Source organism: Cervus canadensis, chromosome 6 (assembly GCF_019320065.1).
Source record: "Cervus canadensis isolate Bull #8, Minnesota chromosome 6, ASM1932006v1, whole genome shotgun sequence".
Lineage (NCBI taxonomy): Eukaryota > Metazoa > Chordata > Mammalia > Artiodactyla > Cervidae > Cervus > Cervus canadensis.
The window spans coordinates 14,039,292-14,053,931 of record NC_057391.1 but is presented as its reverse complement, the minus strand read 5'-3'; the positions used below and the strand labels follow the sequence as shown (position 1 = coordinate 14,053,931).

At 53.7% G+C, this 14,640-nt stretch overlaps 1 protein-coding gene and 1 long non-coding RNA gene across 3 annotated transcripts; one reads left to right on the top strand and one right to left on the bottom strand.

Annotated features, from left to right (window-relative positions):
- The first annotated feature begins 3,802 nt into the window (after positions 1-3,802).
- On the top strand, positions 3,803-13,616 carry CALML4 (calmodulin like 4). Of its 2 annotated transcripts, XM_043470892.1 has the most exons (5): positions 3,803-4,323; positions 4,425-4,455; positions 8,789-8,929; positions 10,529-10,717; positions 13,313-13,616. In XM_043470892.1, exons 1-5 carry the CDS (start codon positions 4,321-4,323, stop codon positions 13,408-13,410), a joined length of 462 nt encoding a protein of 153 aa, XP_043326827.1. In that variant the 5' UTR covers positions 3,803-4,320; the 3' UTR covers positions 13,411-13,616. The 2 variants fall into 2 exon arrangements, with proteins under 2 accessions (XP_043326827.1, XP_043326828.1); XM_043470893.1 differs by lacking the exon at positions 4,425-4,455 and having other exon boundaries at positions 3,809-4,323.
- LOC122443082 lies at positions 10,325-13,336 on the bottom strand. The gene is made up of 3 exons (XR_006269898.1): positions 13,197-13,336; positions 12,197-13,031; positions 10,325-10,524 (listed from the first exon to the last, which is right to left on the bottom strand). It is a non-coding gene; the product is annotated as an uncharacterized LOC122443082 (long non-coding RNA).
- Positions 13,617-14,640: the final 1,024 nt, after the last annotated feature.

Sequence of the window (14,640 nt, the reverse complement as noted above, 5' to 3'; positions counted from 1 at the left end):
CACACATCTGATTGTGGGGTCTGAGGCTTACACAGTTTTGAGTGTGCTTGATAAGAAAACTTAAAGTGAATAAAAATTAGATATGAAAGAATATTTAGAATGGGAAAGATATCACAGTAAATTATTGGAGCCTTGGAGATTCATGTCCCTCTTGACCGAGATCTCTTTGGGAAGTTTCCTGAAAATGTTTCCCAAGAAATACAGGCACATGGATAGGTGGGTCTGGGGTGATCGCGCAGGTGGACAGCAGTGACTGGCCTGTAACAGCATCTGGATAAATCCCGAGGAAACCACGAGAGGGCGTGCTGGTGGCTGCACGCCCCCTGTGGGGAAAGGGCTGCAGTAGTGACCTAGGAAACCACTTTATGGGCCATGAGAATCAGGAGCTGGCCTATAAAAGATGACATAGACACTGGCATTTCCACCTGCCCTACAACCCTCCTCCCTTGCTGCTGGGCTAAGCGGAAGGACGGATGGGCTACTTACTTAACCAGCAAGTGAGACAGGAAATCCGCTCTCTGACATGTGAACTAGGAGGCTAACTCAAGCCTCCCACATTATAACTGAATATGCCAGGAGCATTCAACCCAGAGACTACGCCATGGTAACCCCAAAGCAACTAGTCAGCACCATCCAAGTCCAACTGTTTTTGTCCTGACCACAGGACCTACTCCCAGGGGAACCCGGTGTAACATGGCCTGGGACTGGCAGGTAAGTTTCTGATGGTGTGGGTTTGCCGCTTCGTGGGGAATAGGATTAGAAAGGGTCTTACAGACTTCAGCTGTCCTCCACTCAGCCCCAGCTGAGACCACTACTGAGGTCACTCATCCAGGCCTCTACTGGAGAAAGTCACCATTCTATGACCCCTAGGGTCTGTCAGACCCCCTCTCCAGGTTCCGGCGCCAGCTGTGGGGACTGCAGGCTGGGACGCCGACCGCAGGCTGGGGTGGTGTGATCTCAGAACACTGTCACTGCTTGTGTGTGGCTTCATGGCCACGATCTCTCTGTACTGTGCCTGTTAAGCATCTTACGTTTCTTCCCTAGCCTGAGCAGAGGGAATCTGGGGACCAGGTGACTGTGGAGGCCTCACCATTTTATTTAGGTGTTTATGGCTGCGCTGTCTTCGTCGTTGCAGGCGGGTTTTCCCTAGTTGTGGAGAGTGGGGGCGACTCTCTAGTTGCAGAGCACGGGCTTCCCACTGCAGTGGCTTCTCTTGTTGTGGAGCACAGGCTCTAGGCACACGGGTTGCAGCAGTTACAGCCCAGGGGCGAATCAGTTGTGACTCTCAGGCCCTGGAACGTGCAGGCTGCAGTGGTTATGGTGCAGGGGCTTAGTTGCTCCGAGACATGTGGGATCTTCTGGGACCTGGGATCAAACTCATGTCCCGTGCATTGGCAGGTAGACTTCCCACCACTGAGCCACCTGGGAAGTCCTGGCCTCACCACTGGTAGGTCTGACTGCAGGGTCTCCCTCCTGTGGACTGCCACGAAAAATTCAGCCAAAGTTGGTCCACCTCTTGGGGAATTAACTATCTTTAGCACACTTTGTGTCTTGATTGCATGTGTGTGCTCAGTCCTGTCCAACTCTTTGCGACCCCATAGACTGTGGCCCGCCAGGCTCCTCTGTCCATTGGATTTCCCAGGCAAGAATACTACTTACTCCAGGGGATCTTCCCGACCCAGGGATCGAACCGATGTCTCTTGTGTCTTCTGTGTTGGCAGGTGGATTCTTTACCACCGCACCACCCAGGAACTCTTGGTATTCTTCCAGCTACTGTTATCATGGGGTTGCAGAAGAATCGAAAACAACTTAGAGACTAAACAGCAGTAACAACAATCTGTAATTATATTTGTGATGTCCGGTTGCAATGCCCCTCTGCACACCTGACCCCAGGAACATCTCAGAAGAGGGGCAGGGCCAGGATTATAAGTCACGCCAGATGTGTGGGCGTGTATGGCCAGGCCACTCAAGATGGCTCTTCACTTGCTCTCTGTGTATCTCCTGCTCCACCAGTCCCTACTTCACTCACAGGACCATCCAGTCCTCTTAATCATAGGCCTTTATCGGTGACTGTCCACACGCTTGCCCGTGCCCCCAGATGGTTTCCCTGGTAACTGATGAGCCCCTCTGAAGTCAGTGCTCTGTGACTGGTAGCCGCCGCCGCCTCCAGAGTAGCAGAAGGCCCTGCCGTGTCCTGCCTGCCGTCTGCCGTCCACAGTGGCGTGTTGCTCCAGGATGTGGTTTCAGATACGTAAGATCCCCCCATCTGATAAATTGTCTCTGTCTCCGGGCTCTTTTGTCTCGAGGCTGGGCTACTACAAGGCTTTCAGGACCTTGGGGGTACAGCCCAGTGGTCATGTCTCCCCCAGGAGCCCCTTTCCAAATACATGGTGATTCCAAGTGAGCCCTTGACCTGGCCCTTCCAAGGCCCCACCTGATGTCCCCTCTCCTCTTCTTCCTGTAAGGCTGATAGAAGCTCCCTCCTCTCCTGCTCCCAGCAGCCTTCCCTCTTCTCAGCCCCAACTGGGAGGAGTCAGAAACCTCCAGCTAAAACTCTCTGGGTCTCAAAATGGGTGTGAAGTAGAGGAAAAGAGAGCCTTTCACAAGGAAATGGTCAGGGGACAAAGACCCCCCCATCCAATCCATGTGACTTCTACAAGTTACCAACAGGTCCCTCTGCAGACATGCAGCCCTTTGCAGGATCCGCTGATCCCCAGACCAGGAGCCCTGGTGCAGTGCACAACCTGTGTGGCCGCACCTGCCGGTCCTGACGGGGTGGGTGGGCCCTGCAGTCAGAGCCCCAGGGGCAGGGCAGCCACCAGCTGTGGGCACGGGATACAGTAGGGATCTGGGAGAAGAGGGGGGACCCAGCTGTGCCCATCACTGCAACCCAACCCTTCACTTCCTCAGTGGGTGTGGGGAGGGTGGGCTGGGGACAAACCGCTGAGGAATGGGAGAGTCAGCAGCTTCTGCTGGAAGGGGTGGGAGCTGCAGTGGGGAGTGGTGGGGAAGGAAGAAAAGGGGAGCCTTCCTGACCAGGAAAGTCCTTTAAGAGGTCTCCCTCTGAGTCCCCTGGGTTGCCAGGGGTTGTGGTGGGGCCAGAGACCCCAGCATGGGCACCTACCACACCCCCAGAAGGAGGGGAGGGAACTGACTCAAGCTGAAAACTGGCCATCTGGCCACTGACTCTCAACATAAGGCCAGGATGCTGAGGCACAGGGCTGTGGAATGGGCACCGAGGTCTTCCTCGGGGGGCCTTTCTCTCCTGTGTGCGGCGTCCAAGGCTCTGGCGGAGGAGGTGGCCGTCACTGGGCTGTGGTGTCACGCGAGTTTTCTTCCCACATTAAAAAACAGAGACATTACTCTGTCCACAAAGGTCCGTCTGGTCAAGGCTGTGGGTTTTCAGTAGTCATGTGGGGATGTGAGAGTTGGACTGTGAAGAAAGCTGAGCACCGAAGAATTGATGCTTTTGAACTGCGGTATTGGAGAAGACTCTTGAGAGTCCCTTGGACTGCAAGGAGATCCAACCAGTCCATCCTAAAGGAGATCAGTCCTGGGTGTTCATTGGAAGGACTGATGCTGAAGCTGAAACTCCAATACTTGGCCACCTGATGCGAAGAGCTGACTCATTTGAAGAGACCCTGATGCTGGGAAAGATTGAGGGCAGGAGGAGAAGGGGACGACAGAGGATGAGATGGTTGGATAGCATCACTGACTCAATGGACATGAGTTTGGGTAAACTCTGGGAGTTGGTGATGGACAGGGAGGCCTGGCGTGCTGCGGTTCATGGGGTCGCAAAGAGTTGGACACGACTGAGCGACTGAACTGAGCTAATGAGGTGGTGTGTGATGAGCCTAAAGGGGGTGTGCAAAGTGCCCGACACCCAGGAGACTTATTTAGCCCCTAGTGCAATCCTCAAAGAGAAATACCCCTGAAGGCAGGCCCAGGAGGACCCAGCGACCCCCTCTCTGGGTGACCCCTTCTTAGTGTCCACGGAGGGCTCCCAGGAAGGAACAGCGGCCTTTGTCCTCTGGCTACAGGACATCAGCTTCCTGGTGCAGGGCCGGGTGCCGGGAAGCCCTCGTGCAGCCCCCAACTCTCAAAACCCAGGCTGCCACCGCCCCACAGCCAGGCATCCACCGTGCACAGGAAGCCGGAATCTGACCCCTGGCGGCGGGCCTGGTCTCCATGGCAGCCGTGGATTTATTACCGGGGCCTCCACCCGGCTGAGCGGACTTTCGACTTGAAGCCGGGAAGAAGGGGAACAGGAAGGCAGTTCTGGGAGCAGCGAGCCCACGGGTGGCAGCTGGAGGCCCCGCGATGGTGAGTGAGGATCTGTGTGGCCTGGCCAGGCTGCCCTGGGCTGGGGAGGCAGGGGGCTTTCATGGAGTCCCTTCCTGACTGTTCTCCTCTCTCTGCTGCAGGCCAAGTTTCTTTCCCAGGACCAAATTAATGGTAGGTTTGGTTTGTTCTTTCATTAGCAACTCACAGCAAAATATGGGTCTCATTAGGCAATTTGCTCTGCTCATGTTTTGTTGGTGGGAGAGCTGGGCCCACCCACGAGCCAGGGGCCGACTGCTACCACGAAGGGCCTGGTGGAGGGGCGGGGGATAAGGCTTGGAGGTAAGAACTGTCGCTGGTACAGTGGTCAGTGTGATTTACGAGAGGGCCTGATAGGAGAGGGAGCACACTCGGTTCTCCTCCAGAACTTGATAGTTGGGGGAGGCGGGGAGAGGGGCTGGTCAGAGAGACACCAGCTGGTTGTGGCTGAGGGCCCCACCTGAGAAGGGGGCTTTGTAACTGGCTGAGAAAGAGAACAGGGCCCAGGGCTGTGCTTTCGGAAAGGGTGCTTTGTGTAGGCTGTGGGCCTCAGTCTCCCCATTTGTAAAGGGTGAAGGCCAGTGGAGGTGGTCTCGGGGGTCCCTCTGCCCTGACAGCAAGCCTAGTGTTGGCATCTGGAGCACTTTATTCCCTGAATCCCCAAACCTGCTGCCCCCAGGCAGCTTCAGTTTCCCTCAGTGCCTGGTTCTGTTTCCGCGAGGCCAAGTCAACAGAGTTGGGTTACACAGAACCCCGGGGCCAGACCTGGCTGGGGAGGCTCGGCTGAGCTGAAGCAGGGAGCTGAACTGAGGGTGGGTTACCTGGGCAGGACGTGCAGAGCTCTGGGGACCAGCAGCGTCTATAAGGGAGAGAGGGTAGGTGGGTTGCAGGCATCTCCCCATAGGCCCCTTCATATCCTTACCCCTCAAGGGGGGCCAGAGCAGGGACTTTTAAAACCCAAGGCCCAGGATAGGGGCCTCTCCTACCTAGGTCTTAAGACAAGACTTGATGAGTCTCAGGGCTGGAATCCAGCTGTCAGCGTCCCCCCACCAAACCTGGTGCCGGGGCTCACTGACCCTCCCTCTGGGGCTTCTGAATCTCCCAGAAGGGAAGAAGGTAAGATTCCCTTTGTATCCTAAAGTCTGACACAAAGAAAGTGACCACAAACGTTCAGGAAAGGAAGACTGAGTGGGAAGACCAGGGACCTTGGAGGCAGTGGGCCTGGGCTCCAGTCACCTCTGAGCCTCAATGATCTCATCTGTGAAGTGGAAGTAATAACACTGCCTCATCAGGCTGCTGTGAGCAAGAGACAGAGCAGATGGCGGTCACGCATCTGACTCTGGGCCTGGATGTCACCCAGATGACATCCGGGGCCAGCTTGCTCTGCTAGCATGAGCTACGTGGTACACTTTTAGGAATTTTGTGAACCATTGTTAAATAAAGGAAGATGAAAGAATGTCCCAGTCCCTTCGTCTATACAAAAGTTTTAAAAAGATAGCTCTGTTGCAATTAGTAGTGCTGAAGATTTGAAAGGTTTCAGTTTAATGGATGTAATTTGCGCAAAGGTGAGGAATAGTTTAATAGTAGATCACTCATCAGATGTAATGACAGTGTAGTCATTGGGAAAATAGTTGCGTTCCTTGACCTGCAGCTTACCTCACTTATGGTTAAATCCAAACTGTAGGTTGGCAATGGATACAAGAGCTTGGCAAAAATTCACTTGTGATAATCAATTGGCTAGATGGGATTTATAATCAGTGTTTTTATTACTTGTAAGTTGTATGCTATACATCCTTAAGTCTACACCATGTACAGATGTCATCAGAGTTGGCTGTTCCATTCCCAGCACAGCTGGTGTTATCCTGGGTCTGGGGAGGATTCTTTCTTGCCGTGGGGCATTTGCATTTTCAAAGGGAAAACTTAAAGGGGATTTTAATCCAGTTTGTTTAACCCAATGTGTTCTTTCATTCAACAATTATGAGTCCTTTTTTTGTGCCAGCCCCGTTCTAGGGATTAAAAATACAGCGGTGCACAGAGGACCCCCACATCCTTGTGCTCACAGGGTTCGCCTTGGCGGGAGGCGGGGACCACAGAGGAAAGGAGCAAAGTAAACAGGATGTTGGAGGGCAGGCAGGTCTATCAGGTGGAGGGCAGGGCAGGGAGGGAGGAGGTGTAGAGGTCGTGGAGGGGGGCAGGAGTAGAAAGAGAAGAGCCCTACTGTTTCAGGGCCGGCTGCCAAGTTCAGAGGACCCCCCAGATCTTTAAAGGCAGGAAGACAGAACACATTTTAGGTAACGGGAGGAGATGGGCCCCCAATTGAATCTAGCCCTGCTGATACCAGGGGCCATGGGCCCCCAAGAGCCGAGTATGGAGGGAGGTAGTTTGCCCCCTGTGGAGTCTGGTCCATTCTGGGTCCCGAGTGTGATGTCCCCACCCAGCTACTGTCGGAAGGTGGTCAACTGTCACAGGATGGGGTCTTGGGAAGGTAGTGGGCCCATCCCTTGGGCAGAGGCAAACCCAGACAGAAGGTAAGCTGGGGTGGCCAAGACAGGTCCCGTGGAGGGGGGCGGGGGGGCTGAGTTCAAGCCCTGCGTGCAGGGCGGCCCTTGTCCCTATCCCCAGTGGCCTGGGCCCTCTTAGAGGGAATCAGGTTTTACAGGAACCAATTAAGCCCTGCTTCCCTGGGCCACTCTGGCTCCTGCTGCCGGGTCCTGTTGGTGGTCTGCCCCTCCAAAGCTCAGTCTCTGGAAAGTTCTGAAAGGGCGGGAGGTTCCCCTTCAACCTCTCCACAGGCATCAAAGCAGATAATTGTCCCTAAACCCCACTGCCTGGCCTGCCTTTGATTAGCAAGGCCCCTGAAATCCTAGGCTGCTGGGAGTGGCCTTAATGAGGCAGCTTGAAGGGGCCCTAGGCTTGGGCATCCTTCTGCCATCTCTCCCGCTCTCCGGCCCTCTGGTGGCTTCTGCTTGGAAGGGGAGCTCCAGGGTGGCCTCCTGGGCAGAGCGGGCTGCCCACTGCCCTCGCTGCCAGGAGCCCTTGGCTGCTCCAGCCTTCCTCGCTCCGTCTGCAGCATGGGAACAACCAGGGCCCCTCCCCACAGGGCCGCAGTGCGGATGACACGGGGCCTGGGGGAAAGCGCTAGTCGTGGGAGCTGCTTTGGCTGGTTTTGTTACTGTCTGCTCAGGAGCTGCTGGTCCAGGCCTCTGAGGAACCAGCTGGCTGCGGGAAGTGGGAGAGAGCAGGGTGTGAGGAATAGTGCAGGGCCCCGCATGCTCCCGTCGGGGCTCAGGCTGGAGCCCTACCCATGGGTCCCGGGGGCTGCCCAAGGCGGGAGTTTTGGCCAGTTCCACCCCCATCCCCACCCCGTGGTCAGGACCTCTGTAAGGGCCCCTTACCTTCCCAAGCTCCTGGCTGGCCTCCCCATGCCTCCAGGGCCGGGCGTCAGGGGAGATGCAGGTGGGGCTGGTTCCACTGGGCTGGGGAGCTGTGGATCTGCAGGCCACTTCACCTCCAGAGGGGAGAGAGGGTGCGAGGAGAGCAGTAAGGAAGATCTCCGCAGAGCTGGGAGGACTTCGGGCAGCGCCTGTTGAAGTCTTGAGTGGGGCCAGGGCCTGTGTGAGAGTGCGGCTTGAGAGTTCAGCAGCCCCGAGACGGGCGGCTGCAGCAGTGGACTCAGAACTCCGGGTTGTGCTATCTGTCACCACGTATGATGGCCTCTCTGCCAGGCCCTCCCAGAGGGGATTTCTGGTCCTCCAGCAAGCCCCAAGGCATTATTATCATTTCCCATGTAAGTTGCCGTTTGCTAAGATCCCCTGGGACTCTGGTGCCCTGCTGTGGGCTCCTGGTCCCCCTGGGCTGGCCCTGGAAAGAGAGAGCGAGCAGGTTCTCCTGTGTGTGCTGTAGCTTCAGTCACATCCCACTCTTCGCCACCCCATGGACTACAGTCCGCCAGGCTTCTCCGTCCATGGGACTCTCCAGGAAGGATACTGGAGTGGGTTGCCATTCCCTTCTCCAGGGGCTCCTCCTGACCTAGGGATCGAATCCATGTCTATGTCTGCTGCATTGGCAGGCAGGTTCTTCACCACTGTGGTTTTAGTCAACTGAGGACAGCAGCAAGGAGGAAGGAGGCAGAAGGGAGGTCAGGAGGGAAAGGGGATGGGTTGACCGATGAAACGCAGTTAAACATACATTTCAGATAAACAACAAATACCTTTGTAAGCATGTTGTTCAGTTGCTAAGTCCTGTCCGACTCTGTGACCTCATGGACCGAGGTATACCTGAAATTCAATTTCCCTTGACAGCCCTGGATTTTTCTTTTGTTTTTTTTGCTGGGCCTGGCCACTCTAGGAGGGGAGGAGGAGTGGGAAGCAGGCAAGAGGAAGGGGAGGGGCAGAAAGGGGGAGAGGACGGAGAAGTGGGGGGGGCGGGTGGAAAAGCGCCCCTGACTCTCCCTTCTGGGCTCTGGCAGAGTACAAGGAGTGCTTCTCCCTATACGACAAGCAGCAGCGGGGGAAGATCAAAGCCACGGACCTCCTGACGGTGATGAGGTGCCTGGGGGCCAGCCCGACGCCTGGGGAGGTGCGGCGGCACCTGCAGACTCACGGGATAGGTGAGTGGGCCCGGCTGGGCCGGTTGCACGGGAGTCTGGGTGAGCGGGTGGGCCCTGAGCCCTGTAGCTCTTGTCCCAGGGACGCAGGCAGGCAGGCGGGTGTGAGCAGCTCAGAGGTATGAGGGGTCAGTGTCAGCCAGACCTCTCTGGCTGGGGGTCTGGAGGCACCTGGCCAGGTGTGCTCATAGCAACAGCTGACGCCCCCGCCCAGAGGACCGGGGGATCTACACATTTCACCACCGTTGTCACAAACCTGCAGTCCAGACAGTGCTGAATGATCCCAAGCATGTTTTGATGGAAGTGTCCCTTTATTTAGTATGTGTCCTCTGCTTAGCTCAGCAACACCATGAAGGAGGCACTATCCTAATCCAAGTTTTACAGATAAAGATCAAGATTCAGAGCCCAGCTGGTAACTTCTGAGTCCTTAAGCCAATGGTGGAATTAGATTGGAACCAGATTCTCATTTCTAACACTGATCTCCGAAAAATTTTTCAAAACTGCAAGAAAATGTAGAGGAAAACCCACCCAAAACGTTACCAAGTTATCCTCTGCTGATGTGATCATGGGTGATTTTTCATTCCTCATTTCCTCTATTTTTGACAAAGAAAACATACTGCTTTTACAACCAAAAACAACTTGCTTTTTGTTGGTGGTGGCAACTTTTTTTTTTTTTTTTAAGAAAAAAAGAGGGAGGAGTATCAGAAGCCAGGATGGCTGTTTGCATTGGTAGCTGGACACTCAGGAAGGAAAGAGGAAGGGATGGCCTGCAAGGAACACTTGATCAACAGCCCAACTGGACCTCCATTGCCCCGCCTCTCAGACGGGTTCCCACTCTCTGCTGGGGTTACCCCGAGGCCCCATCGGAGGGCGACTGCAGCGGCACTGGGAGCTTGTCCTGAGGCCGGGCTCGGGGTGGCCTCTGAAGGCCCCAAGCCTGGTGACGGGGGGCTCAGCCAGCAAGAGCCCCTGCTTCCGTCTTCAAAGCGTGCTGGTTTCCTCTGGTTTCTGTCTCCTTCAGACAGGAAGCCGTGGGCAGGGGCAGGCACTTCCGATTTCCTGCAGCTGGAGCCCGGCCTGGGCTGAGGGCCCCAGGCATGCCTGGAGGAGGGTTGTGGGCTGGAGTGGAGGCTGCAGTGAGGGAAGGGCAAGTGAGCGAGGCTCGAGCCCCATCCTCCACCTGTCTTTGTAGCTGTGTTGCAGCGACTGTCAGAGGGGGAGGACAGACATGGATAGACATGTTGGTGCACTTCCTCCAGTTCAGGGCGCGAGAGAAGCATCCAGAAGGGGCAGAGGAAGCGGTGTGCCATCCTGGTCTTGTCACTGCTCTGAATCGACTGTGCTCTGAGTTTGTCTCTTTAGTGGGCAAAATGAGACATCCAGGCACTGAGGGCTGTTAGGAAGATTAAACGAGGCATATCCATGGTGGGAACTCAGCAAGACAGGCTGCAGCCTCTTCCCCAGGAACACAGCCACCATCACAGTGCTTCCTGAATTAGGTGGCTCTTGAGCTGGCCTTGAAGGCTTGGGCAGGAGGCCAGCTGACATCCCCAAGAGAAGCCTTTTCCTCCTTGCTCACTCAGCTGTTTGGGGGTTTCCTAGACAGAAATGGAGAGCTGGATTTCTCTACTTTTCTGACCATCATGCATATGCAAATAAAACAAGAGGACCCAAAAAAGGAAATTCTTTTGGCCATGTTGATGGCAGACAAGGAGAAGAAAGGCTACATCATGGCATCTGAACTGCGGTCAAGACTCATGCAACTGGGGGAGAAGCTCACCCCCAAAGAAGGTAATGGCCTGGGGCCCTATCTCCCAACAGTGGGAGGTGACCAAGGAGTTGGGGGCACACCAAAGTCCAAATCATGCCACGTGGATTATGTAGACATTGCATTTGATGGCATTTGAATGTTGGGACTAGATGCTAAGCTTGGTGAACTCTGGCCTGGAACCTGGAAAACAACTAGGGAACTGTGAGTGGCAGAAGTTAGCCAGGGTGAAGGGACAGTAGGGAAACCCACTTAGGATCTACTTGGGCATTACTCTATGTTTTAAACTTTCACTGTGGGCCTTCATTTAGTGACTATTGACACCTCTAGGATCAGCAGTGTCCCCCTCATACTGATTAGAGAAACAGGTGCAGTGTGTGGCCTGTGACGAGCAGAGCTAGGAGCTGGACACAGGGCTCTTAAGACACTGGGACCCCCACCCCCCGACCTTGCTCAAGTTCTCTCCTTTCCCCACAGCTGTCTTCTGAAGTTGCTGCTGCGGCCAAGTTTCTAAATTGAGATGTTACTTTGCTCCCTTTTCTCATGAGTCAGGCAGCTCTGAGCTCTTCCAGAAGGAACGTCCTGTCTACCTTCCCTGTCTTCCTGCCTCAGAGCCAGATGAGGGGCTTGGGCCTTCCGGGAAAGCCCGATGTTCATAGTGAGGGTGACCCCGATGCTGAGCCCTTTGCAGATGTCCTCCCAGCCGGCTGAGGGCCGAGTCCAGCCACAGTAGCCATGCCAGGCTGCCACCAGAGTCCACACCCACCAACCCCCGAGGCTGCAATTTCTAGGTAGGCCGCTGGACTCACCTGTGATTGGGGCAGGAGGACACAGTGGGTGGAGGAAAAGGGCTCGCTCCAGTAATAACGGGCCTTTAGCCTTTGGTAAAATCACAACAGACTTGAATCCTGGCTCCCCCTCATTCTGGGGGAACTCAGGTGAGTTTCTTAACCTCTCTCACCCTCCTCAGTTTCCTTGTTGGGAAATGAGGTTACAATAGGCAATCCCTCAGGACCCTGCAAGAGCTAACATTCTATAAAGCAGCCTGCTAAGATTTCATCTGCAGTCACAAAGGCACAGTGCAAAGCAAGTAAAAATAGCGCTAGAGAAGGCAGATGGAGCTTCCCCCGCTCTTCCAGGCTGGTAGCTATCACGCTCCCATCTTTCACTGTGGCTGTTTTAACGTGAACAGGGAATCACAGGCTCTGCTTCCCTCCCGGGCTCCGAGGACACTACTCAGCCTTTTACGGATCAGGTGGAGTGTTAGCAGAGAGGCCAGCAGGGGCCTTCATTCTTGCGGTTAATGATCTGTCTAAAACAATACCACGGTCCCCAAACTCAAACCTCCCTCCCATTTGTTTAACCAGTAAAGAAACATTTCAAAAAACTGGCAGTGTCTGCCAGAGACTGATGTCCTTTTCCTCTGTCTATGGGAGATAGGAAAGGTGACACTGGAAGTAAGACTCCTTTACCTTCAGTGATAGAAAGAAAAGTTGGCTTACTGCAGAAGCATCCTTGGAGCAGCTGAGATGGCTGTGGGGGAGGCCTCTTTCGCAAACCGGTTCCCTGTGCTGTTCTAACCAGAAGGCACCGTCAGACTCCAGCTGCCCCTCTTCTGGACAGCTGGAGGCTGCAGTGATTGGTACCGGACCTGTCCATTGGGACAGTTTTAACCAAGTGGTTGATGGGTAGAAGCTTCTCCATGAAATAAGATAAATTACAGGCTCAGTGTTCTAAAAAGACTCAGAAGTACTATCAGCTTAAGCACAGTGCACAGCAATTACAATTCTGAGGAGGAGGCTTAAGCAGCAAGTCACAGGTGATACTTCCTCACTGTCCAGAGTTGTGCTGGGGCTGTCTGGGGCTGGCAGAGTTGACATAGAGTGAGAGAGTTTTGTAAGAGGGTGAGGCGGGTCCTGAGAAGCCACCATTGAGAAGTGTCAACCGAACTGGCTCTCCTTGTCAACTCCTGGGACAAGCTTGTATTTTACCCCAGGAATCCAGAACCAGTAAATGTAGGTTTCTTTCTTTTTCTGAGCAATATTAGAGAACAATGGCAGTTTTTGTAGGCTTTGAGCTTAAGACACAGTTGAATTTATTTTCTCTTGTACTATCCCACCTCCAAAACACTTTCAGAAAGAGGTGATAGTGGCAGATACCATTTGTCACCAAGCCCCCTCTTGGGGTGGGGGGATGTCAGGCCATAGTCTGGGCTAGGGGGCCCAGGATGGAGCGGCAGGAATGTCTGTTATGGAGGGTGTCTGAGAGGGTAGGCGGTAGAAGGTAAAATCCAGGCCAACGCTTTCTGGAAGTACTGGTACAGGAGCCAGATATTTTCTGAAGGAAAAAAAAAGTACAAGGTGGTTTCATTGACTGAATCCTTACCAGTACACCCCCCATCCTGGCCCCTGCAGAAAGCCTGATGAACTCAGAATTGATTCCATGGTCTGCAAGTGGGAGGGAGTGGGTTGTCCTTTTCTGTTCACTGGGTTACTTCCTCACCTATGGAAGCAGTCAGCTGGAGGCTCAGGGGAGACCTCGGGAGGCTCAACCCCCAACTGGATGCTTTATCATGTGACAGTGAAGCCAAACTGAAAAATTACTGTGATTTATTGCAGTGGAGGATCTCTTCAGGGAAGCAGATATCGAACCGAATGGCAAAGTGAAGTATGACGAGTTCATCCAGAAGATCACCATTCCTGTGCGGGACTACTGAACGAGAAGGCAAGAGAGCCTCCCCTGGGCCTGAACACTCAGACTGATGGATGTTTGAAAAGAAGAGTGTTCCTTTCACTTGCAGGAGATGGCAGACACAGCAAGATGACAGACCTAACCACAGTAAGAGGACAACAAGGAAACCAAATGATTCCAGCTGTGGGATTAGCATGTCTTTAATAAAATTTTTTACTGTTTTAACAACTACCATTAGTCTAGCCCTTTACAGCTTGTGGTTTAGAGATGGGCCAGGGGTCTAGTCCTGACACTGCCATTTCCCAGACAGGTGATTTTGGGCAAATCATTTCACCCCTCAAAGCCTTAGGATCCTCACTAAAGTGGATTCTTGCTTCTTACCTCACAGAGCCTGTTGAGAATGGGCTTTGCCTTTGCAAACTGTACAACACTGTGTAATCCTGGGTTGCCATGATTGTGCTTCTCCTAAAAAGGGCAATTTGCAGGAAGACTAATATTCTGTATTTGGGTGCTGGAACCATCTTCCACATTCCCAAGATAAAGCTAGCTGAGAAACAGCAACAAGCAGAGAGCTCAAACTATGGCAACATTTCTTGCAGCACCATGTATAAATTCTCATTCCCAGTGCATACTAATGTAGTCCTGGATATTCATTCGTAAGCAGAATATACAATAGGTTAGAACAGGTAGCATCAGCTAAATGTTGGGAAGAAGGATCTGACTACACCCCAGACCAAAGGAAACCGGGTGTGACGAGCTGCATTCACTGCGGCCTTGCAGAGCTTGAGAAGACTCATTATGATGCTTCTGTCAGAATTTTGAGCTCTTCCCTGGCCCATTATCAGAGAGGATCATGGGACTAGGATGGGTTTGCTTAAGTGGGTCAAACTGATGATGGCTTCAAGCTGTTTCCTCAGGACTAGTGGAAAGTAGTAAGGTGATGGAACAGACCACAGCCATGACACAGCAAGAGCCCTGCAAAACTGTTCTAGGGGTACTGGTCCTGCCGGGAGCTTTTCTAGCGTAAGTGGCTTTTTAAGTTAGTTACGTGGCCGGGAGGTGCCAGGCTGGTAGTGCCTGTGTACTCATCAAAGTTCTGGATCCATTGCTAGAGTCAGCACAGCCCTAAAAAGGGCTGGAGTCACACGTCAGCATGTTGAGGCGGGTGCCGGGCAGAACTCAAAGCACAGAGATTTTCATCCTTATATGTATCAAAATTGGGCTCTCTGGGCTGTGGCTTTTTCTAATGGTGCCT

Excerpts from the sequence above, each read along its gene's own strand:
- CALML4 (XM_043470892.1), top strand. Across the intron at positions 8,930-10,528 it reads CCTGCAGACTCACGGGATAG|ACAGAAATGGAGAGCTGGAT; the intron begins GTGAGTGGGCCC and ends GGGGTTTCCTAG. Across the intron at positions 10,718-13,312 it reads GAAGCTCACCCCCAAAGAAG|TGGAGGATCTCTTCAGGGAA; the intron begins GTAATGGCCTGG and ends GATTTATTGCAG.